This window comes from Pholis gunnellus, assembly GCF_910591455.1.
Source record: "Pholis gunnellus genome assembly, chromosome: 4".
Taxonomy (NCBI): Eukaryota; Metazoa; Chordata; class Actinopteri; order Perciformes; family Pholidae; genus Pholis; species Pholis gunnellus.
The window spans coordinates 21,197,597-21,224,324 of record NC_136530.1 but is presented as its reverse complement, the minus strand read 5'-3'; the positions used below and the strand labels follow the sequence as shown (position 1 = coordinate 21,224,324).

The window sequence follows — 26,728 nt, the reverse complement described above, 5'->3', positions numbered from 1 at the left end:
ACATAATGTCCCAGAGGTTCTCAATTGGATTGAGGTCTGAGGAACGTGAAAGCCAGTCAATGGCATCAATGCCTTCGTCATCGAGAAACCTCATACACACTCTGGCCACGTGAGGAACCCAGGGCCCTCTGCACCAGCCATGGTCTGACAATGGGTCTGAGGATTTCATCCTGGTACCTAACAGCAGTCAGGGTTGGCTAGCACATGGAGGTTTATGCGACCCTGTAAGGATATGCCTCCCTAGACCATCACTGACCCACCGCCAAACTGATCTTTCTGGATGATGTTGCAGGCAGCATAATATTAGCCACAGTGTCTCCAGACTCTTTCACGTTTCTCATATGTAGAAATTGTGAACCTGCTCTCATCTGTGAAGAGAACGGGCTGCCAATGGCAAACTTACCTATTCTGACGTACTCTGGCAAATGCCAATCAAGCTGCATGGTGCTTGACTGTGAGCACAGGTCCAAGAGGACGTCGGGCCCTCATGCCACCCTCATGGAGTCTGTTTCTGACAATTTTGTAGCTTTTGTAGCTCCTTGAGTTCCTCCTTGCACAAAGGTTTGGGTGCATTATAACAAATTATTGGATAACACATTCTTGGATATGGGTGCTACATCAATTTTGGGGACATTATATAACAATTATGGACTCCAGATCAATTTTGGGATAATGACAGCCACTTTTTCGGATCATTATAACAAATTTGTAGATTTTAGACTTTTTTATTTTAACAGCAATCACAATTTGTGATGATGTTAAATGTTTTGGTGGTTGTTATTGCAACATTTTGGATCTGGGGCTTAGAAACTAATTTAGGGATCATGACCAAAAATGTGGCGGATGTTATACCGTGACTTTTTATTTTATATTTGGGGTGCTGTGTTGAATTGTTGTATTATGAGAACAATTTAGGGGGTTATGCCATATTTGGTGATTTGAGGCACTGCAACAGATTTTGGATTTATTAAGAGTAACATAATTCTATGACAGTTTTAAAGAGCTACACCAAATTGAGTGATAAATACCAAGTTCTGGGGCAATGAAACAAACGTAGGGAGTGTCTTTTTAAGTGTAATTACACTTTTACGATGAAAAAATAATTTCTTATAGGCTGGCGGGTGTCTGCTAAGACTGTGTAACATGACACCTCATACATTGTTCTGGTTAACAGTTAAACCAACAATGATTGGCTTAATTGCTGTGTACATACATGTATCAAATCTTGCATAGGACCTGAGAGAGGCTTGAGCCGGCCCTGCCCTGGGGCATCTGTATCATCTGTCCTCTTGTGTTTACATGACTTCTGTTTCTGCCTTATTGCTTTATCTTTTCATAAGACACAGATGGAGTTGTGGGCAGAATCACTAACATGCCTGTTCTCTTGCTCGCTGCATGTAGGTGGAGGCAGGTCGATGGTTGCTGAAGGTGACGGTGGTGAAACCAGCGAACCAGGTAAAAACCAAAGTTTACATGGGTCACAGTCTGCAGCACTTAACTTTGCCACAGAGACATGCTGACCCCCTTTCGTCTGCAGTAAGAGCTCATCTGTCTTTCTACCTGCACCTCACCTGACCTTCCCACCATCCAAATGAAGACTCACACATACACGTTGACACAAACACACAAGCGATGCAGTGTTTAGGCTCTTGGGCATTTTTTCAGAGGTGTAAATGTGGAGGATGAGTGTTTTACAGCAGTAAAGCCTCCTGCTCACAGTGAGATGCTTCACTCTTCTGACACGGTGCAACATCAGAAAACAGCATGTTGTAGACATGGTACGGTCAACATATTAAAACATTGGAAAATGTACACTGGAATGAATACAGAGAGGACACATAAACTATTAATAATTATTAATCAGTAATTATAATGTTGTCCAATAATATGTTGTCTTAATGTGTTGAAAGAATAGTATTATATATGGAATATTGTTTGAAGTTAAATTTTTTTTTTTCATTAAACCAGCAAACTAACGAGAAATGTCACATTTGCAAACGATTAAATCTATGAAAATAATATCCAAGATGTTACAAATCAGATTTCCCTGTTATTAGTTTCCTTACTATTATTAGTTGTAGTAATAGTAATAGTAGATGTTTTAACCTACAAGTAATAGCAGTAAGTGTCATAGTAACATTAAGCAATGAAAAAACATCACATTTCAACCTGAAACTATGAGTGAGGGGGGGGGGGGGGGGGGGGGGGGGAATAGGATACTTGAAAGTGAGGTGGTCCCTTGTGGTCATGTTTCAGTTCTGTGGGTCTGAGGAATCCCGTTCTGCCTTCTTTCTGTTCTTCACACTCACGGCTGTCAGCCTTAATCTCAGCTCCTCATCTGACAGAACAATGATTGATGTGTCCCAATTCATACAGGCTCCACCGCTCACGATGGGGCTGCTGTGCAGCAGACTTCTCCCCCAGAAACAATTTTATGGTGCTTTGCCTCTAATGGAATTACAGAAGCTGAACCCATCATAACTTTCTGTCAGATGAAGTTTGCAGTCATGTTGTGTGCATGTTCTAAATACTCAGTTTGCTTGTTTTTTACCCCGTGCATGAATGTTCGAGCTTTGTACCTACATTTCGCTGAGGCTGCATCTGTGAAGGCTTGTCATAAAAATTCTACATTCAGGTTTTAACCAGAAAGTAAAAAATGATGAGCATTAGCAGGAAAATGTTTTTCAAGTGTCAAAGATGAAAAGACTCTTTTGGGGAGTTTTTAGGTTTTTAGATAAGTAAGACAGTCACAATATTTTTACTGTGTTTGAGTTTAGTGCGATTGTAGATGTAAAGTAACTGGTATCTTAATCTAAAGGTGAAAGAATTTGTCAGTTTAATTGAATTAATTGGCAACTACTTTGATAATTGGTTGAGTCACTGTTCAAGCAAAGTGTCAAACATTTGCGAGCGATAACTTCCTAAATATGAATGTTTCTGCATTGTGGGATGAATAACTTTGCGCTTTGAACTGTTCGTCAAACAAAATAAGCAATTTGATATGATATGCTTATATGATACGATGCATGCAGTAGCAGTGTTATTATCTACCCAGTAGATTGATGAACTACAACATCAACATGTTGTATCAATTACTTGCCCCGTGTTACCTTGAATTCCTGAGTACTTTTTTTGCCACCATCTCCATTGTATCATGTCCATGCCGCACAATCTCCACCAAAAACACCAAGGTAAATAAGAGACTACTAGCTTATTGATATAACCATAACTTATAAAGTTAGTTAATGTTACTTTAAGCAGCTAATGACTTGTAGGCTAATGTCCTAACCGGTGTAGGTTATCTAGCTAAGCTAATGTCATTAGCAAATGAACCAAACCTATACCCTTGACAGCACTTGAGTAATTTTACTTACTTACTTTCACACAATAAAATCTAAAATCTCCTTCCTTCCTATATTGTTAACTTTGCACTGACTTCCAGAATAACACCACTACTATCCCTTTGTCTCTCTTCAGACTGGGTGTTTGGCTCTCGTCGAGTTACTAACTGCAACAATACTGAGATAAACTGCATCTCCAACAACATGAACGAGATGAGTGAGTTGGGCGAGAGGCCCCGGCTGGTGGAAATGAGCTACATATCCCTGAACCACACTAACTGTCTGAGCTCCAACAGACCAGAGGAGACAGTCGTCACCATAGATGAGACGTTACAGCAGCAACCTCCGGATAACCACTCTGGGACTTAACCTGTGACCTTCCGACCTATCTTGAGAGATGTAAAGCGGCGTGTTTGCTTGCGTTGCTTGTTCAAGTGGATTTTCAAGTCTGTCAAGAATTGAAGCTCTATCCACTGTTTTATCACCTGCAGGTGGGCTGTAATACCTGGTTAATGTTGGGCCAGACTGGACTTTGAATTGTCAGCCTGTGCTGGAACATTGGAGGAATCGAATGATGATGTTTGTATCTGATCGGACTCCTTTCTGTGGAGATTGCTAGATAGGACGGCTCCAGCTGTTTTTGGACAAGCAGGCAGAGAAACAAGAGTTTTTTGTTGTGTTTTTTCTCATTGATCTGACCCCTTGTGAAAATACCACTCTGTTAATGGGACACATTCAGTTCACAGTCACCATAAACAGTAAGTAATCACTCTGAATATACAAAACATGCCGATCAGTGCTTACTGTAATATTGCTACTTGCATGGTTAAACACTTCACCTTCATAAAAAAAAAAATCACATCAACAACTTTTTATTTCCCCGGATGCTGTGAGACACTTAAAGTGTTTTTTTTAAATTAGTATCAAGCACCTACAATGACACAGGAAGGCCACAAATGTTAACGCGTTCACCTTATTTTGTGTAATAAAGATGTAATTACTGGGGCCAAATCACTCACTACACGATGATAAAATAAAAGCATTTCGTAGTGTTATGTTATTAGCTTGGTGTGAACACATGCTAAATCACTTTTCAGAGCTCTGGTTACACCTGATTGCAAAAAAAGTAAAAACATAAAAGTATCGAAGCCATTGCAAAGAATAAATCAAACATAGTAATTTAAGTTGTGAAGATTTATGATTTTTCCACATTTCTGGTTAAATGTCTGAACATGGCATCACCTTTGAAGCAAAAAGTGTTCATTGTTTGTTAATCTTTAATGTTTAATATTTCATGTGAAACGGCTTAATGTCAAAGCCTTTGTTTACCTTTTTTACTCCACTTTTAAGGGCTATGTACTGCTGCTGATGGGTTTGTGACATCACTCAGAGCTACAAAGAATGTGGCTTATTAGTCTGTGCATGCTGTGATCATTATACTCTGCATACACTGCTTCTGTAAACTGTGTGTTTGGGAAGATAAAGTGAACTTCAGTGGAGAGTGGACAGGTTAGATAACACTCTTTAGGGCAACTGAAACCAGAATAGAATCACAACTTACACAGAAATTGGGAGCCTGTTCTATGTCACTAATGAACTACATTTTTGTCTCAGATTTACACATGCACATATTTGGGTCGAAATCGAGAAAAGTGATTCTTGAATAGAGACCTATTTTAAGTGTAACATAATACAATGATGTTTAACTCTGCAGTAGAGCTCATTTCCCAGATGTTTCGAATGGCATTTGTGTTCACGTTGATGCCGTCAATCACTTTAAAGTCATCTAATAAATAGTCTTGGGCAAAAGTGTTTTTAATCACTTGTTTATTATTTTCATATCAGATACTGACTTTGACCTCTGGGTCAGTGCACATGCCTTCTATCAAATGTGGACACACTCGAATGACCAAACTCTGTTGAGAAACACAACCAGATACTGGTTGAAAACTTCTAAGCTAAGTAGACCTAGAGTTAAGATTTTAGTTTTTGCAAACAGCCAGACACATTTGTTGATTTAATATATCATATTTTTACATTGTTGTATGATGTTTTCATTTATTTCCCATTATATGGTGTGAGATTATTACATGATTTGCCTGTATATTGAGTAATAATTCTATGTAATAAGATACACAGGTTTGCAGATGGATCTTTTTAGTTCCACAGTAAATACATTTTAAATTGAAATCAGTAAAACTGATGAACTGAAAACGATCTGTATTGATCGATTAGCTATAAGTAATCATTATCAGCCCTTTACTTTCACGCTTTTCTTTTCTTCAATGAAAATCACAGTAACAGTGAAGGGCAGTCTTAAATGTCAAAGTAAGGTCAAAGAGACAATAGTATAAACATTTTTATTTCAGTGGTGGCGTCCAGTAAAGCATTAAAATAATATTAACTTATATCACCGTCTCTGATGCACAGCTTGCATCTTTTATTATAAAACCTTAAAACACAGATGAAACTTGACCTTGAAGATGCACACTGCAGTATGTTTTTTCTCCCTCGACAACTTCCAGTCTCAGATGTTCTTCAATGCAGTGACCAACTGCTGTGAGGATGCAGTGGAAATATTAATGAGCACGGCACACTGCTCTCACGCGTATTACGATATCAATGGAAAAAAGGCCATATGTGTCATCAAATTCTACTTGGAGCTCCAACACATCTCGGGCCAACCCTGGTGGGATTCCACTAATGTTTAATACGTTCAACCATGCTAGTGGCGCAGTGTTACTCGGTCCAGACTGAAATGTCTAACCCTAACCCTGTCCCCTTTCTGAACTGTCTCTGAGTAGGCTAATGGTTTCCAGAGTGTCACCTCTCCGGTGTCTGCGGCTGCAGACACATCTGCAGCTTCTTCTCAGAGTTAATGTTGTGTTTATGTTATCCAGAGGGTTGTGATTATCTTGTAAAATGTCTTTGAAGAACAACAATATTTTTTTACTCGAGTAAAATTTTCTATGACTCTTTCCAACCCTGCATTTAGCTCAAGGCACTGCTGTAGAAGTGCAGCCTTACAGAGCTGTAGACTCTAGTTTTGTTTTTATTTATTATCTGAAAGCAAAAAGGACAACACAAGACAAACAGATCTGGTAATTATATTACCATCTGACAGACAGGATTTATCACTTGAGTGCATGGCTTTTGAAACATTTAAAACTGGAATATTTACGATCAGTTTTTGACTGAACCCTTCTGGAAAATCAACGTCTCAGCAATGATTTCAACCGATTTATTCACCTTCACATTATCAAAGCAAAACTAACTCTGAAAGGAGAACGTCAGGAAGACAATGTATTTAATTTGACAGCACACAGTCTAGTCTAGTCTAACCCTAGTCTACATTTTTCATCACCTTAAATCACCCTCGCAGTCTGAAGTATTTCTGCCTGCCTGTATTCTGAGGACAAACTCCAGCGTGTTACCCATACCTCTGGTGTTACCTGTCAGCTGCCCTTACTGTTAAAGAGGCGGATGACACAGGAGCTAATGAAAGAGCAGCAAGAATTGCCATCGACCCTGCCCACCAGGTAACCATCTGTTCCAAAAACCTTCCCCTTGCTCGCTTAGTGACACCTCCAGTCACCTCAGCAGCTTCGTCCCAAGAGCTGTCACCTTGCTTGACTAGTCCTGCTACTCAATGCAGCCTCTACAGTCACCAGACAGGACCTCAGCCTCCAGCAGGCTCCTTTTTTTTTTTTACATGTATACTGTTTTATCATACCCAAGCAGCATTTTGTATAAAGTTGAGGTTTTTTTAAAAAAAAGGCCAGAGGTGATTACTAACTTATTAGCCAGCTACATTGTGACGATCAGTGGTGGATCAAAGACTCTGATCGTAAAAATAGCCTACTGCTCTCACGCTGTAGAAATACTCAGTTACAAGTAAAAACCTAACCTAAGCTGCAGTGGTTATTAGCACTTTAGCGTCACAGCAAGTTCTGGGTTTGAACCTGCTGGCTGGCTTCAGCCCTTCTTTCTCCCCAGACATGCAGAGGAGGTTAAATGTTGACACTAAATTGCTTGTAGGTGAGAATGTGAGCATGAATGGTTCTCTGTCTCTTCATATGTGTGTCAGTCCTGGATTTGCCTATCGACCTGTCCAGGGTTTACGTGAGTGAGCTTCAGTTGATGTGAATGTGGAGCATTTTGGTTCACACCCATTAAATCTGGCTTTGACTCTGCTGTAGCTTTACAGTACATTACAGTCATTTAGCAGACGCTTTTATCAAAAGCGATTTACAATTTACAACGATTTACAACAAGATGCTATCACACCATAGGCACAGCTACAGGAGCTCAAGGACACATCGACATGCGACCAGCAGGGCCGGGGATCGAACCTCCGATCCTCTGATAGAAGGGCCCTGCTCTCCATTTAGCCACAGTCACCTGCAAACATGTTCAAACTTATAATTCTGCTGAGGGCAATTTGTTGTTCAGTTTAAAGAAGAGGAGGCAAAATCACGAGTTAAGATATCTGATTTAATTTAGCTGTTTAGTAGCTGATCATTTATTAACTAGTCGTCATGAATTATCATTTAATTAGTGTATTGGACCCCAAAACGTTGCCAACTTTTCCCCAACTTTCATAGCATTTGGGAAATTTCAATTATGTTCAAAATGTGTTCGTGTACAAGTGTTTAGAGGAGTGTGATATTTACTTGAAAGGGTAAAAGTGCCCCCAAGTGGCCAAACGACAAAGAACCTGCAGAGAGCACCTTGATGTTTAACCAAATGTGTAATATACTCAAAAGCAGTGATCATATGTCACATTAAGTTTGAGTTAAATTAAGTGCCTTCATTAGGAAATTGATTTAGGAAATTTGAAGCATCATGTTTAATAAATCTATCCATCAACAACATACTCTTGCGTACGACATACCATTTTATTGCCATTTTCACATTTTCTTGACACTTGTGAGTTTTCCGAGGCAAATGTCTGAGGCAATTTAGAATGCAGGTCTTTTTTTTGTAATGTCGTATTCTTACATTGTGTTATTTCTACATTTCCATCGCTGCTATAGACCAGAAGAAGGAATACATAGACATAAGGATGGGTAAAATTAATTTACATAATAAAAGATTGAAGTCCAAAAAATCTAAATATACTTGGTAGATTTAATAATAAAGGTTCAATACTGTATACAAACAGATATTTTTTGTTTCGCAATGGCAACTTGTAACATGTGGAGCAGTCACCTTTGTCCGACTGCAACAATGTACAGAAAGACCGAATGACTTCAGGTCATTTTATTATGTTTATACCATCCTTAAACAATGAAGTTGTGTCCGAACGCATGGAACAGAAATAAATTGAATCAGGATGAATTAGTAGACAATAATGCTGTGTAAGTTTGGAAAAGATTGCTGAGAAACTGGTGTCATTGTGAGGAAGGAAACAATGATGTGATGAGCATCCAGTCAGACACGGAGGACTAAAATAAAAAAAGGCATGTGAGATTCTGGGCCGGCCAGGAGTTGGACTCACAATTTATGGCTCTACTTGCGTTACAACCCATTGTGGAGGTTTTTTCAAAAACTACCAAATTGTTGAACAAGCACAAAACCAATTCAAGCAGTAATCCTCCAGCAAATTATGTGGGAGTGTGTGCTGTGTACAGACGGATTTGTAAGCAAGTAACATGTTTTAGTACAGAAATGTAATCAAAAGGCAGTTATAACTGAGAAAGTCATACTTGATGATGCTTGGTGACCTGGACCCAATACTGACTTGGACTGGATGTTGTGCAAATACCATGCACCGTTTTGGGACCTATACATCGAGTATGCGTAGCCTACACATACAACGATTTTGACTTGAGTTTTTTCATTTATCTCAATGTGGCGAACTTATAAACATAAATCGAAAACAAACGAAACAAAGATGAACAAAGGTACACATAACATCTGATTACTGTAGGCTAGATACATACATATTGATTTATCTTTAAAATGTAAACATTGTATACAGTGTAGGCTACATGTGAGTAAAACATCAAAGAAATATGAGAAAATATCACAATACATATGGAATGATTAATGTTGCTTTATATAGCTACATGCAGTACAACAGGGGGATATGACAGTACATCATGCTTTTGATTTCTGTGTGGTTTTATTCATATTTTTTGTTTTAATCAATAATTGCAACCATATACGGAAAAAACTCTGCCTTTAAAGGGAATAATTAGCAATAAATACGTAATGTAAGTGTCACATCGTCATCTGCAGAGCATTTCCTCTAAGTGGCGTGTTATGACCGAGCTGGACCAACTCTCTAACTCTTCCTATTGGAGAAACAAAAAGACGGAACTCAAAATTATTCAGAAATCACCGCAAAAATAAATAAAATGAAGCTATCTTCATTATAGTCGTGTTCTCAGTTTTTAGGAGGCGGAGCTTCTAATCTCTTTGGAGCCCACACACCAGCCACAGCCCGGTCGGTGCCATAGCAACGAGCCGCGGAGTAGTGGGACGCCTGGAATGACTTGTCATTGGTCAGATAACGCTGTCAATCATCCGTAATCCTCCGCCTGATTGGTTAAATCTATCGTCGCTCTCACAAGCTGCAACGTGATTGGATATATTTTTCATTCGCGGCCCGCCTCGGTGAATAAACTCTTGCAGCTGCACACAAGTCGGAAAAAAGGAGAGCGGAGGAGGTGCTAGCGTAATGCAATGAGTTGAAGCTGGGTTGTTTTGAGGAGTTAAAAGTTGTTCATTTAACTCTAGTATCGGCTGACCGTTAAGGCTTTGTGTTTACTTGGAAGTATACAAAGTTGGAAGAGATGTAGGGACTTTTTGACCGCCTTTGTCGTTGCCTCACGATGGAGGAACCTGCAACTAGGCAAGTGGTGAAACCGTGACTCGTTAGCTAACTTAATTTACCCTTTAAGTTAAATATTTTTGGCGTGGTACTGATTATTCTATATTATTTAAAAAGCTTAGAATTGTGTTTGACATACCGGGTAATATATATCAAGTAGGTTAAGTCTAAAAAGTGACACTTTTGAGTTAAATGATATATTTACATCACCGTTACTGTCCACAGAGAGTTGGAGATGTCCCTGTCAGACGGTAACGTCACCTCGGACGACGATTTGCCTTTAACGTTACCCACAGATGGCAGCCTCAGTGGGAGCATCCGAAAGGTGAGACACCTGGACACACACACACACACACACACACACAGGCACGTAACGTTATTTAAATACACACTCAGTCGGGGTAGGTGGTAAACACGAGGAAAGGGTCTGATGGGGTCCTTGAGATCCCCCATAGGTCCTATAGGTGGCTCCATGAAAACAACAGTAACTTTAAGCTAACTGTAAATTTTGGACGTTATTAATCCTGATACCATTCTGTAGTCCCTCCATCTTTTAATATCTTCAGCGATAATTAAGTTAAATCACATAAACAATATTTAACCTGGATCCTTAGGCAGTCTATAAAATCCCCTCACCCCCAGCAAAACAAAAGACAACAACACATATTCTTTCACGTACCTCTAGTATTGTCATCTGTATTTGCCTACAGTTTGGAGACACCAGCCCCTCGATACAGTGGAGTTGAATGCAATTTTGATTGTGGAGTTAAAAAGAAAAATCAAAAGGAACATTTGCGATACACAACAGGAAAGTGTCTTTCAAGAAACGCTTGCCTGCTTCCTCTGGATAATCCCCAAACCTCAGCGATAACTACTTGATCAGTAAACAGTTCCAATGAAACATGTTGACTGTGAAGTCTGTAGAGTTACAGAGAAAGGGCTTTTGGAAGTGTACATCATAGCTGAAATGTTAAATGTCATTTCACAAAGTGTTTTAGCAGCACAAATATAATGTCGATCACCTCCTTTTTGTATTAAGGTGGCATGAGAAACGGCAGAGGAGGAGATCTCACAACGTATGCAGTGAGACCTGATTTGTTGCCTCACTGATATCCTATCACTAATAGTATAAGTGCAGTATATCAGGCAACATTCATGGTATTTTCCCACAGTGTATTGAATCTTTAGTTTGAATGGGGAAAATTAACTCGCATGGTGCCCTTAAGCAAGCCACTTCACCTTCTGCTGCTCGAGTGGACGACTTATAATTTGACATATCTGTGCAGCTGAAACACAATGTGTGCTTAGAGAAAGTCCCCTGGGCGTAGAAGGGTTTTTTTGACACGGGTTTTTAGGCCGTGTCGGCGCTGATGTTGAGCAGCCTCCATCCGGCTGCCCTCCTGATGGTTCAGCAGAGGTGGGAGCTTGGCCACGGTCCTAATCCACACAGGCACTCTGAGGATTACTTGTCGTGCGCATGCTAAACAAACACCTTAACTGGGTGAGAGGGAACGAGAAAGATAAAGGGGGGGGGGGGGATGAAAAACATCCGTGTACACAAGTTGTCTGAAAGAAGGTGATGGAAGGAGGCACAAGGATAGAGAAAGGGAGTGTTCAGCATGTTTACAGTACAGCTGCTCCATCTGTCATACTGCTGTACATCTGTTTACCTTTTCAGTGTGAAACAGTGGTGCGCTCTATGGTGGACTGCTATTTTAGTGAGCAGACATGTAACAGTCAGCTGTTCTGGCGTTGTTGGCAAAATGCCTGTTTAAGCGAGACTTAAGAGGCCTTTTAAATCTTCAGACACAGCTCTGACATATTACCAGCTCCTTTTTCTGCTGAACATATTATCCTTCTGGGAAGAAGGTTCTCCTCCTGCCTTACCGTGCCAACTTATTGCCATGTTTAGCATCCACTAGGAGCTCCCTCTTCTCTGACACGCCCTTTGACACATCCATCATCTCTTGGCACACTGCATAGACTAGTTTGTTGTGAAGTAAAGCCTCATAGTCAGCTTTCTGTCCGCGCTGTACTGTACTGCCACCATATGAGCCGTACAAATAAAGTGCCGTAGTTTACTGATGGTTAAAGTTGGCGTTAAGGCCGCGTTGTTGCCTCGTCATTTATTCCTGTTTATGTTCAGAACGTCTGCTGTGTCATATTCTAAGTCATGAACGCGCCAATAGTTACTTCTTTCATCTGTTACTTACTCAGTCTCTCTCTTCAAACTCTCAAAACCGAGTTGGTGATCAGATCTCGATGATCAGCGAGGTGAAACTACTGTTGTCTTACTGGAACCTGGTAGCATATCAGTTGTTTGTTTTGTACGTTAACAAATGATAGTAATTGTCCAAATCCCTGTTGATTTTATTTACTGTATTTTCACCACAACACGCGTCACATAGCATTGGTTTCCAAAAATGTGTGTGTCCACCAGGGAGTCATGTTTCCATCACTGCCAGTTGGAGCTGGAGCCGATAAATACCCGTACTGCAGAGTCATTTGTCCTGCGAATTAATGCTGATTGTACCGTTTCGCAGAAAACACAAAAGCCAGATGTTAGTTGGTATTAGTGGGGTTTTTTGTCCAGTGGGAAAAGGGCTCTGGTAAGGTGATGAACGGCGGCTTTAATTAACAGACTAACTGGTTATTAGAAGCTGTGAACTTCCCTATAAGAGACTTGGCTTTTTGGATGTCTTACCCGGGCACCTGAAGTACAAACAGACGTCACATCTTCAACGCTTAAAATAGTCTCTTCTCTTGGCGGCTCTATTTCTTCATTTCCTCTGCAGGGATGTGATCCTTTCGCCCAGACTCAGCGCAGTAAACTGCAGCACCGGCGGGCTCGCATCAACCAGCAGATCAACAAGGAGATGCGCATGAGAGCCGGAGCTGAGAACCTGTTCAGGTGAGGTTCTGTTCCCTCTCTAGAATATTCTGTGAAGTCCAAGTTAGTTTCATCTGTGGAGGGACTTTTCCTGCATGGAAGATTATGTAAATAAGGTATTTCAATACATCACTGAGTTAGTGTCAAGACAATGTCACGTGATTGAGTTAAATTATGGTGGAAATAAGTGAAGGTTGTGATGGTGTTTCTTACTCATTTAGTTGTTAAGTTTGCCTGCTTTATTAGTTGTTTCAAAGTATTTATTGTTGGACACATTGCTCATGGCATTTACTTTTATTTGAAAGGCTAAACTTTCTCCTACGTCAGCGTTTCCTCTCTAAGACGTGATGATAAATGCTATTCTTGTCTCCTCTGTGTTGGTGGCTCTTTGTTAGCTTGTTGGCTCAGTCACATTTGTGGTGGTGTCCTGTGATGGGAAAAGGTCAGAGATCACTCCCCTCCAGAACACACACACACACACACCAGCACTAGTACCCAGTTTTATGACTCTGTTTGTGTTCACTGTGTCTGTCTGCTTGTGTGTCTTCTCTAACCGTGTTGTGTATGTTTGCGTCTCCTCTCCCCTTTTTCCTACAAATATCTCATTGTACAATAATAATTGAACACTGCATACTTTTCAGCTTGAACACCAACGAGACTTATCACCCAACGTGTGTCTTTCACACAGCGCACAAGAATTTTATTGGTGAAGAAATGAGAGAAATAAAAAAAAAAAAAAAAAAGCCGGTGGCAGAACATCAAAGTATTCTATCCGAGAACATTAGCGTCATTTTTATCCCCTCCAGCTTCTGTCTGTGTCTCGCTGCCTTTGCCTCCTCCCTCTCAGGCTCTGCATGTTTGTCTGAAAGTAAACATTTAATATACGTGCATACATTTGTGTTGTGGTAGCTTTGAGAACATTTACAGCACGATTTATCAACTGCTCCAAACTCTCTGAAAACACACTCCTTTACTCATTAAGAGTCAATTTGGAAATAGGAGGAGGAGGAGGAGGAGGAGGAGGAGGAGGAGGAGGAGGAGGAGGAGGAGGAGGAGGAGGAGGAGGAGGAGGAGGAGGAGGAGGAGGAGGAGGAGGAGGAGGAGGAGGAGGAGCCACTTAATTAAAGCAATGAGCTACTTTCTTCCTCCTTAGCGGTGCCATGTCAGAATTTAATAAGATCAACACGGGAAACAACAGTGTCTTTTATTAAAAGACAACCCAGGTTGCCTCTTAATATTATCTCAGGACTTGTTTGGCTGCAACTAATTAAGTTTCACAAAATCAGGGATAGATTGATGCCAGTTAGCAGGGCTACACCGTTGAATTATTTCATTATTGTTTAGTCGACATACATTTCCTGAGTCCAAGGTGGCCTCTTCAAATCGCTTCTTTTTTCTGACTAATGGTCCAAAATCTAAATGTATTCAGTTAACACATGTATACAACTTCAGCTGAAATGATTCGTTGATTCATTGGTCGTTCTAGCAACGGCACATTAATTGACGACTTTTTCGATAATCCGATTTTAAAGTAATTTTTCAAGCAACACCCCCCAAACATGACCTTTTTCTAGCTGTTTAAATGCAATGATGCACTGCTATTTGGATTTGAACTACTGCTTAGAGACAGACTTAATGTACAAGGCCATGTTACTCATGTACAAATGTATAAGTTTGTACAATATACCTAAAATCTTAGGTCCAATAATTGGCTGTGCTTTAGAGTGCCACCTGTGCAGTCATGAAAAAAGATTTCTTTATGGTCCTGGAATAATATTCAGGCTTATTCTAGAGTCCGTCCTCTTGTTAGCCATTTTCAAACAAAAGTCACCACAAGTTTTAACCACAAACTGTTCTTGGAACAATGCACGACTGAATGCAACGTTTTGATTTTATTGTCTGTATGAAATGGACGTGCATTTGACGTTTAACTTCGCTGCCCCTGAAGCCAATTAGCCATTGCAAAAGGATTTTATCTGGTTTAATACAAGTTAAATAAATGAAAGTTAGTTTATTTATTTAGTGTTTAATGATTAATCAACAAATCAGAGTTAATATAGGCAGATTTGAGTAATTCTGCAATGGTGAGTGATTTCTTTTTTTCTTTGGATTTTTTCTCCCCAACTCCATTTTTGACTGGAGTTGGGGCTGTTATCCTAAAAGGTGATGAGTCAGTTTAGGGGAAATAAAACAAGCGCTCCTGCTCTTTCTGTTAGAACGACGGGTCACAGAGACAAAGAGGAACCCCCCCCCCCCACACACACACACACACACACACACACACACACACAGCCTGCCGGCCTGTAATCAGCCGGCTTTGTGTCCGCCTCCTGTCCTGTGCTCATGCAGAGATTCCCAACGGAGCCCCGGCAAGCTCATCCCCCACTTATTTGTCTGGCGCTGTCAGACCTTTTTTTTTCCATCCTCCCCCTTTCCGGTCAACTGGAATAGTCGAGACACACACACACACACACACACACACACAGACACACACACAAAACGTCTCGCTTTCACTTCATACACTCTGAAACTGTTGTGGAACTGGGTTGTGGCATGAGTGCTTGTGGGTGGGAGGTGTTTGGGAGGGGGGGGGGGGGGGGGTGCTAATTACAAAAGAGAGAGAGGTTGTAACTCTTCAGGGTTTGTGATTGGCTGATGAAGACGTCATGTTGTGCTGCAGGCTGTGTTTCTCTGTGGGAAGTCAGATGAGAGACAGTTGCTTGTTCAATCCTGATCTTCTTATCAGTTCGTTTGTTTTTTTTAGAAAAATACCACAAGTTACTCCAAAAAACACCTTGTTTTTGATACTTCATGTCTTTCAGTTCATACACTCAGAGAAAGAGAGTTATTTCCCCCCCTTAAAAGCTGCAGTATGGTGTGCGTGCAAGTGGGTGTGTGTGTGTGAAGGGGATATTTGGCAGCTCATTTAAAGCTGACTAATCAGATTGCCCTTGGCTTCATCCTAGGTGTGTGTGTGTGTGTGTGTGTGTGTGTGTGTGTGTGTGTGGCTCAGGGAGGGGGTGACAGATGAAGATAGATGAGGGTAAAGTACTAACTAACTGGACATATATAATTATTTACAAGAACTTAAAGGTGAGTCAGCTGTGGATTTCAGCCGAGTTTGATCATGTGTTAAAGAATCACAACTCTCTCTCCACCAGTCACTGACTGACAAATTCAAACGATAGCAAAAACCGTATCCAAAAAAGATTTGCCTTATACGATAAGAGTTACAGTACAGACTAGGAAAGAGTGCAGTTATATATTATAACTAAAGGTGCAAGTATAGAAATATCAATGAGCAGAAAATCCACAAACTCCAAAATATACAACTTGCCAAAAGCAGACTAACTTAATGGTGATGATCATACGTTGCTCATATCTCGAGTTGCTATGAAGTCCGTATAATTTATCATGTCTGATTATATTTACTGTACAATCATTTGGAGCCTAAATCAATGCAATTAAAACAATTCAATATTGTATTGTGTTAACACTTTAGTGTTCCTACAAGGAACCAGTCATGCGGCAGCATACGTTTTGTTGTTTTCGGAAACGTCTTGCTTTGGCTGCCATCATATGTTGTCTACTCGCCTTCATGTCAGTTGAGACACACGTGCATTCTGAGTGAACAGGAGGTAATGACGCAAATATGTGGCCAAACATTGTGAGAAATACATGAGAGAATTGAAATGAACAGGAAGCGATCAAGCCTGTGTGATCAAGATGTTGGATAAGTGTACACATTCATCCTCAGCCCTTGGGTGTATTATTTTTCGGTGACCCAAAACATAACCACACCTTGCAATTACTTTCACTTTGTCATAGTCTGTCTCTGACAGCTTAATGTTTGTCTTTCCTCCCCAAATCCTCCACCTGGTGATGCATCCAATGACTCATTCAGCACACACTTTTATTCTCTCTTTTTACCAGATAAAACTAAGAGACTGAAAAGAAGAAAACTGTATCAGTGATTCCAATATCTAGATTTTATTTGGGCTGCCCGTCCCAAAACATTTATTTGCATCTCTTGATGTGTATTTTTTTTATTTCTTCCCTTTTTGAAAGGATGGATTTAGTGAAAGGTCTGCCAGAACGATGCATTCATGTGCAACACATCAGGCATCTTGTAAGTCTGTTCATCACAAACGTTTATCGTGATCTGGTCCTATTTGTGCTTCTCGTCATTTCATTGAGCCAGTGAAATTTAACGATTGGATTATAGGTCACTAGGCAACCTAGTGATGCCTCAGACTTCCCAGAAGTGTGAGCTGGCTTCACTCCCCCTGTGATTGGAGAGGGGGGGGTGAAGTGAATGAAAAGAGGGTGGAGACATGACATAGTTGCATGAATTAAAGGCAGCCTTTTTCTCAATGAAAACTCCGCTGCTCGTTGTGTTTACCGTGTCTTGTTTACGTCCATTAATGGTTGATTTACACCGGCTAGTCGGTTCTTCAAGGTGGAACGTGTTCTCTGTGATGCTGAGCCGTGTGATAAAGCAGGCAAGGACACACAGTAACACATGTAGTAGTGTTTTATTCAACTCAGAGCTAACATGTGCTTTGTTTGCATGGGCGCACACTCTACTATAGAAATATCAGATTCAAATCTCACACAATCTGGTTTTTATTCTCAAATGACAGGGATCCATATGAGCAACAGGTGTCAATCAGATGAAGAAGAACGGAGATAAATATCAAAACCAGGTTTAATGCCAAGTAGGTTTTCACATGGTCTTTGGTGCAGGACATTTTGATTATGGAACGTATATATTACAGGCGTTTAAAGTGTCTGTGGTGTTGGTGACTGAACCTTCTGCTGCTTTTTGGCATGTTGACTCTGAGTGAAGTCAAAACAAGTCTTTGTCTCACATTGGAAATGCGTGAAGTCTTTTACGGGTTGTTGTATGTTCTGTTCATGAAGGATGAGAACTGATGTGTGTGTTAAACTCTGCAGGGCAACAACCAACAACAAGGTGAAGGAGACCGTGGCTCTGGAGCTCAGCTTTGTCAACTCCAATCTGCAGCTGCTCAAAGAGGAGCTGGAGGAGCTCAACAGCAACATGGAGGTCTACCAGACCGACAGGTAGAAAACACACACACACACACACGATTTTGTAAGACCTCGGACCCTCTAAGGGAGTCATGCTCCCCCGGAAGAAAATGTTGTACATTTTAAAATTAAATGCATCGATCGGGTTCATTTAAAGGGCAGAATTATAGCCCTATTCGCACAGGATTAAGTATTACCTTGTAACCTCTAGTATTTGTAATAATTGAGAAGATCGTCTGTGATCTCAATCATGTGCAAATTTGCCATGTTTGTAATTTGTCAATTAAAAATTCCACTGTAAGATACAGTACCTACCATATTTCTCTAAATTCAGAGGTCATGTGAATATTAGTCCCAAGCAAATGGGCATCTCTGTGATTTGGGGTCGTATTTTTTGCAAGGTTTTCTGCATACGTTTTAAAATAAATGCATTTACAAGTTTTGACAGTATTTTGGGTGCAAATTCAAGAGTCTCATAGAGAGTATTATAAAAACATAAATAGGCCTTTGTAATATAATAATATTTATAATTTAAGATGTAAATATCATTTAGTATGATATTTGTAATATAAACTAATGTTATGCAGAGCCTTGACATCATACCCGGAGGACAATGTCAATAAATTTAAGTAGAATTTGTAAAAAATATAGTAAAACTCTGTAGTGGGTAATTCCTAAATTCAATGTGGTCCTTGGTAATACTAGTTCTGTGCAAATCAGGCTTAAGAGATGGAATGTAACAAACTACATTAGGCTACTCAAGCACTGTACTATAGTACAACTTTGAGGTATTTGTGCTCTAGTAAACAATTGAATCATAAACACATTGGTTGTATGGGGATGATGTGTCAAAAAGTCACACCCGCAAAGCATGGTAAAGAAGAAAGGGTCTGTAGGTTGCCGACATTGCTGCAGACCCCTGTCCGCCCTGGTTGACGGTCACACCGGGAGAGAGCGAGCACAGTGAGCACGGCCCCGGGAAGCAGCGAGGGTCCAATAGGCTCTAAAGCTGACACGACTGGAGCCGCTTTCAGCCCGGGCTCTTTCTACCGCTACGGAGGAAATGCGATCGGCGAGGGCCGGCCCACCCGTTGAGAAGTGTACAAATATTTTCGGTTAATTGTGAAACTGTGGTGGGATTAAATAGACTATGGTGGGACGCCACAGTCTTGGTAATTAATAGGAAACACTGCACACACACACAAAAAATCATGGCCTATTTAAAACCCATGTCCCAATTATTATTTGTCCCATGAATTCCAGGTCACTCTCATTAGTCTGAGAATTATAATTGGTGAAAACAAACATTCATTACATTTTTGTATTCACACTGCATTGTGTGTATCTGCTCTACGTGTACTTCTGTCTTTGTGGGGAAGGACTTCTTTAAGCTAGGATATTTTGTTAGAATAAGTTTCAGTCAAGCTTAATTAAAGGGACTGGGGAAGTATAGAAGTGTGTGTGTGCGTGTGCGTGCGTGCGTGCGTGTGCAGTCCTTCACAGCCAGGAGATGGTTTTTCTCAGGGTCACGGGAAGGGTAAATCCCCCGATTAGAGGGTCGTTAATGGCCGCGTGGCGTGTGTGCGTGTTTCGGTTCATTGTGAATGGGAGGGGGTGACTTTGGGGGGGGGGAGTGTTAGGGCCGTAAGGGTTAATACTTGGCTTTAGCTTTGTCTATTAGCAGGATGAAGCACTGAGCAGTGAGCCTGCTGTGTTTTGAAGACTAGCAGATGGCAGTGCTGCCTTCACTGAGCCTATGACCTGCACTGTGTATAATGTTGGTGTTTACATGTTGGTGTTTACAGGGTGGAACCTGGGTAAGATTACACACTTACGGAACACATGCTGTAATTATTTATTGTTTTCACAGTGAGGCCATCAACGTTCCCATGATCCCACTTGGATTAAAAGAAACCAAAGAGGTGGACTTCACAGTTTCTATCGAGGTGAAGAGGACTTCTCTTATTTCACCCCCTTGATTTATTTCAATTATTACATTTCCTTTTCTTTGAGAGAAAAAAAACTTTTCTGAGTGAAAGATTACATGTTGTATTTAGAATATTACAACAAGATAGAGGAGGAACATTATCCTTATTTTACAAGCTGTGTTTCAGCTTTGACGTTTTAAACTGAGAACAACATACATCAAGTGGCCTGCTTTGTTTATTGTGACGAATACTGAATTGACGCCACATCCAAAAATGTGTCTCCTGAAAAATGTGCATTTCATCAAAAATTTGGCCTATAAAGATTATTTAAATATATGTCAAAGTTTGATTTTACAACTTACAAAGACATAAACTAGTGTGAAGACGCTATAATAAAGACACTGCCAATGATTTCTGGTGAAATATTCTTGTCTAATCTCACATTTCTTTTGTTTTATATGTTTTTTTTTGAAAGGCTGCTGAGGGGCACCGAAAGCTCAGTCAAATCCTCTGCAATCTGTCTGGGTATTAGAGAATGCCTCAGCTGTGAAACTGATTTGTCATTATGTAACGCTCTGTCTCCCCCTCACAGGACTTCATCTGTGAGCACTATGGCGAGGACAGCTCTCTCTACGACAAGGAGATCAAAGAGCTTATGGAGCTCAGACAGGTTAATAAATGCACTCGTACAACTAAGTACAAAACCAATCTTGATCTTGTTCAATATTAAAACTGTTTTTTTTCTTAAGGATGGTTGTAGAAAATCAGTGCAAAACTGTGGGAAAATAAATAAAAGGTCGGAAACTTGCAGTGTCCTTGAAGTTATGTGTGTGTGTGTGTGTGTGTGTGTGTGTGTCTGTGTGTGTTGTTTTGAATCAGGCCATGCGTACACCCAGTCGTAACCTGGCCGGTCTGGAGCTACTGATGGAGTACTACAACCAGCTGTACTACCTGGACCAGCGCTTCTTCCCTCTACACAGGAACCTGGGCGTGCACTTCCACTGGTAGGACATGAGCACATTTTAATGTAAAAGCCTTGAGGTTAATGCATTACAAGTGCTGAGGCCTGGTTGTGTAGAGAGAAGATGACAAGTGGACGTTTATTCCTCAGTTTGATTGCTTAGTTACGCAGCTATGTTTTGTGAAGAATTATGATTGAACGTGATAGTTTCTGAGCTGGACGTCATTAACATGAACAGCCAGCGCTGTGATTGGTTTGGCTGAATTATCACCCATGCTCTGCCAGGCCTGGACTGCTTTACTTTGTGCTTGTTTTGGATGCTTGTACGTATGCACGTATGTGTTGTAGGGCTGTCAATCGATATTTGATCGTGATTAATCGCATGATTGTCCATAGTTGATCGCACGTTATCTGTGAGTGTAGCTTTTTAAAAGTTCAATGTAGGGCTGTACTGACTGTTTTTTCGATGATTCGCAGCTTCTTTTGAGGTATTTAAATTAGGCATTGGATGTCTGTCGTCATATTGTACGATGTCATCACCCTAAAAAATGGGAAGAATATGATTTTGTGTTATTGTGGTTATATAAATGTAATTGATGGTGCTAGACCGCCCTGTTAGTACAGGTGCCTGCTTCCCCGATCTAGCATAATGAAAAAAGTCATAATAAAGTCATAGTATAGCGGTCATTAGACAGCCAGGAGTAGGCTGGGTAGTGGAGTAGCCTTAGGTCCGAGTTGGCTTAGCTTAGCTTCCTTCTCGGCAGTATTGTATGCCATAAGAAAGTTTTTTTTAAACTTTAAAAAACAATATATTGGGCCATAAAAATGGAAAGAAAAGGCAAAGTATAGTTGCCATCAAAGTCTTTGCAATGCAGTAAATAAATGTCCTTCTCTGTCTCTAGGTACGACTCCCTGACAGGAGTCCCATCGTGTCAGCGTACATTGGCCTTTGAAAAAGGAAGTGTGTTGTTCAACATCGGTGCCCTATACACACAGATTGGAGCACGGCAAGACCGCTCTGCAACAGCTGGCATAGACAGAGCAATAGATGCCTTTCAGAGAGCTGCAGGTAATGAAACAGCACACACTTACCCGGCCCTTCTACGAGCCTTATTAAGCGATTATGTGGGACGGAAAAACAGCTGAGTCTGTTAAAGTTATCTGCTGAAATATTTACATTTTTATACTCTGCTAGGGCAGCAATTATTTGTTTTCCTCATCATCTAATATATCCATTATCTTCTTCAATTAATAATTATTTATTCTATTAATAATGGTAGCTACTGTAAGAGCCCACAGTCACATCTTCATCAAAAGATCAAATTCTGAAGATGAATTTCTAATGATAAAACAGAGAGAAGCAGCAAATCCTCAAATATCAGAAGCAGAGATCAGCGGAGGTTTGACATCTTTGACTGATAAATGCCCTTTTAAATTGAGTAATTGATGAATGAACTAACAAAATATTTTGAATATATGTGTTTTTTTTTAGGTGCATTTAACTACCTTAAAGAGAATTTCTCCAACGCTCCCAGTTTGGACATGAGCGGCCCGTCGCTCTGCATGCTGGTCCGTCTGATGGTTTCCCAGGTGCAGGAGTGTGTGTTTGAGCGAGTCACACTCACCACCCAGGACACACACTTCACGTCGCAACTCTGCCTGGCACAAGAGGCTGCACGGGTGAGTTACCGCGCGTCTGGTTGTGTCGTTACCGCTTGTGCCGTCAACGATTCATTCTCACTGTGTTATGCGCTTGTATGTCCTGTAGGTGTCGGACGTCTATCTGTTAGTGCAGCAGACCATGACTCAGCCTCTGATGAAGGACTACGTGCCGTTTTCTTGGGCCTCCATGGTTCAAGTCAAATCCGAACACTTCCGTGCCCTCTCGCACTACTACGCTGCTGTTGCACTCTGCGATCACACGCGTAAGCCACACCAAACTACGCAGTTCATTTGATATTTGTAGCAAGTGTTCACATTATCGCTAACTGTGCAGACACAGTCAGTTGTTTTAATTTGAATGGTCTTTACTTGCACATTCGTGAGAATGAAGAGGTGGCAAACGGAGGCTGTGTGCAAAGAGTCAAACTTAAACAAAGATAAACAAATGACATTAAATATAAATAAAGATGGACAGAAAGATAATATGGATCGGCTTTTGTAGTGCGGACTTTGCCCAGTTAAGGTGGAGATACTTTGGCGCAAGTATTAGCTGCCTATGCAGTGTAAATGAGACAAAATACCTTTAGAAATTATAGGGTAGGTTTTGAATGAATTTCATTGAATTTCACTAAGGATTCAGTCCTTAAACAATCATTTGTGTCCTCTATCTACACACGTTAACGTGAAATGTCTTGTTCTGTAGTGTCTGCTGAGGAGGAGGAGGAAGAGGAGGATGAGTGCGACGAGGGAGCAGAGAAGGCTTTCCTCCAGTTCTATGTCAGCAGTCCTGCGGGGCCACCACTCAGCCAGGTGTTACGAGACCCTGAAAAAAGAAGAAAGCTCGGTGAGTTCATGGAATATATATTTCTATATTTAGTCCAGATATACAGCAGAGTCAAGCCAATATGTGAAACAGAGAGAGTAGAAACAAAAAGAGAGAGACAGAGATGCAGTGGAGGCTTTCTGTCATTAAGTTTAAATTTATGAAAACAGGGTTATTTTTCAAAGATTTGGGTAATTTTATCTACCAAGTATGTCACCTGGTAAAAGTAGTATTCACTCATCTTTTAAGACCATGTCTGGCTCCATGTATGCAGGTAAGGCTCACCTGCGGCGGGCAGTAATCAGACATGAAGAAGCCATGCGTGTCCACAGTCTGTGTAGGATCTTGAGGAAGATGGACATCCTGCAGGACGTGCTGTCGCTCACACACAAACGCTCTCTGGACAAGTACTCTGAGCTGGACAGAGAGGACGACTTTGATGAAACCGCAGAGGCCCCAGAGATACAGTGTAAGCTTCGCTTTTAAGTCCCGTCGGTGATCTGATTCTTTGGTTAAATACCAGCAAGTGATTGTGGTTTGTTCCGTTTGTTCTACAGCTCTAACCCATCAGAAACCAGACATCACTCCAACCAACTTCACTAAAGTCCAAGTTACTGATATCTTCCAAAGACTGGTAAGACGCATTCATTGTAGGAACGGTCGGATATTAGGAAAGCCATTGAGAAAGAAAACTGCTCCACCTGCTGGTACCTTGGTTGAAGATGACTCTTTTCTGTGCTGCAGGGGCCTCTGTCGGTGTTTTGTGCACGGGCTCGCTGGGGTCCGGTGCATGTGATCTGTCTGCAGAAGAGAGAGGGTGGACTGGGTCTCACGCTCAGAGGAGACTCTCCCGTCCTGGTGGCTGGAGTGGTGCCTGGAGGCTGTGCAGCAGTAAGAGAAACTCTGCTGAGCTTTATGTGCATCAGTTACAGCACAACTGCTCATGTCTTCCACAGCCTGTTAAACATGAGATGGTTAGAAACAGTTACAAAAGTTAAGAATATCACTCACAACTACTATATTACTGTACTGTAGAATACATCAGATTTTTAAGGGGGAAAAAAAGCACTAAATCTACACCGTTTATTTTTTTAGGGATTAATTCATATTATGCAACTCATGAGTTTTCTTACCATTTTCTTATTTTTCTATTGCTAGAAATCTAAAATCTGTTTAAACTGAATTAAATTAAATCTGCTGGGTTTTTTTTACATTTGTTTTCCTGTAAAATGTTAAAACAATGAGCCTTATGTCAAATCTACCTTATAACCAGCATAACAACAATTTCAGTAATTATTGCGTATTACAAATGTACAACTAACTAATTTCTGACCACTAGAGGATATAAAGAAGACACAAATAAATGTATATAAAACCTCATGTAAGGCTTTTAACAGTGCACCCTGAGTGAAGAGGTGGGGCCAGTCCAGCAGCAGCTTCACTTTTAACAACAGTTGATCTGCAGGTGTGGACGATTATTGGCTGCAGAATTTGCAATTAATGACTTTTACTCGTTTCCTCATGTCCGTGTGTCTCATAGGAGGCCGGACTAAGGGAAGGAGACTACATAGTAGCAGTAGACGGAGACGACTGTAAATGGGCCAAACATGGCGAGGTGGTTCAAATGCTAAAGAGCTGTAGCGAGAGAGGAGTGGAGCTCAGCGTGGTCACATTACATTCCCATGATACACAGGTAAGTGTGTGTGTGTGTGTGTGTGTGTGTGTGTGTGTGTGTGTGTGTGTGTGTGTGTGTGTGTGTGTGTGTGTGTGTGTGTGTGTGTGTGTGTGAGAGAGATGTCCGTGGCTGCTGTTTCAATGTATGCGTTCTTACCTGTGCAGTGACCAAGACATTACGTGTGTGTGTGTGTGATGTCCGTGGCTGCTGTTTCAATGTATGCGTTCTTACCTGTGCAGTGACCAAGACATTGTGTGTGTGTGTTAGCAGCTGGAGAGGAGGGCCATCTTGCTGTCCCACAGCAGCGATAAGGAAAACACTCGGCAGCGTCTGCTGAGTGGAGCTAAGGGCCAGAGCTCCGCCTCCTTGTTGAACTGGAACAGGAAGAAGACGAGGGAAGGTGGCGGCGGGGTCACTAAGAGACTAGGAAGCACTTTCAGTTTGTCGTTTGGAAGCATCCGAGACACCGAGGCCATGTACTGAGAGACATGCCTGCAGAGGAGCCACTCAGGGAATCACAGCAGTGGAGCACCAGGTACGATCAGGACCGCATTCAGAAGGACAATAGCGCTGCACCAAGAAACATCAGCAGGAGACAAAAACAAAAAAAAAAGCACACGGTTTGTCCAGTAACGTTGTTCCTGGCTTCACAGTCAAATGTCCAACTTCGTTGATTAGCAAATATGTGGAAGCAAACATACAAGATAGAACACCTACTAACATGTAGTTTAATACATTTTACCTTTCAAGAGTGAAGACCTGGCTATTGATGCCATGATCATTTTCCAGTGTTGAACAATCCCACGTCTGAGGAAAATGCTGTACTCCTCTGTGTACTGCCTTGGAGACAAAAGATGCGTTGAGACAGAACGCAAAGACAGTTTTAGATGTAGGCTGCTGTAGAATTGTTTTGAGACAGGACTGTTGCTCCTGCATGGCTCTGTGCAAAAAATAAATAGATACAAAAAAATAATAATGTGAGATGCACACCTATCACCAGCTGGACAGGAAGCCACAGACAGTCAAAGAATCATTTTGAATATAACTGAACTTCATTGAAGTTTTTTCAGCAAATTACTGAGACTAACAAATAGGTAAACTAACACAGGGCTAACAGCAAATTAGGATTCCCACTTGAAAGCAAACGTAGCGGTTAGGTCTTAATGCACCCAGCTTACCAATGGTGCGACGCAGCTGGCAAAATCTTACTGAAAGCTCCTTCACTAAATTCTTCTTACATCCTTTACACTACACACATGTGTGCTAAGGTTAATGTAAAGTTGAGGGCAAAGCAGATTTCAAAAGCAACTTCCATATTTCTTGTGTCTTATACTTTTCTTCTGAGGTTACAGAATACTGTAACAGTCCTGTTCAACCACTTAAGTGCTCCAGATGTGGATCAGTTCAATTACTGATACTGTACATTGTACATCTATGATGGGTGTGATATGGGATGTTTTTGTTGTAATTTTTAGATGATTAAAGGCACTTCAGAGGTTTTGATCCATTGTTTTGTAGTTTTGGTACTTTCATGCACTGTGAATATTGAAAAGGACAA

The 26,728-nt window shown here is 41.0% G+C and overlaps 1 protein-coding gene across 1 annotated transcript; it reads left to right on the top strand.

Moving 5' to 3' along the window:
• Positions 1-10,180: 10,180 nt before the first annotated feature.
• On the top strand, positions 10,181-25,653 carry rhpn1 (rhophilin, Rho GTPase binding protein 1; the record flags this gene model as incomplete). The annotated part of the gene is made up of 16 exons (XM_079158601.1): positions 10,181-10,204; positions 10,409-10,504; positions 12,975-13,090; positions 18,026-18,154; positions 19,992-20,067; positions 20,642-20,719; positions 20,929-21,053; positions 21,913-22,079; positions 22,503-22,690; positions 22,779-22,935; positions 23,376-23,516; positions 23,770-23,964; positions 24,053-24,129; positions 24,240-24,386; positions 25,036-25,188; positions 25,438-25,653. 16 exons carry the CDS (start codon positions 10,181-10,183, stop codon positions 25,651-25,653), a joined length of 2,085 nt encoding a protein of 694 aa, XP_079014727.1.
• Between the last annotated feature and the right edge of the window lie 1,075 nt (positions 25,654-26,728).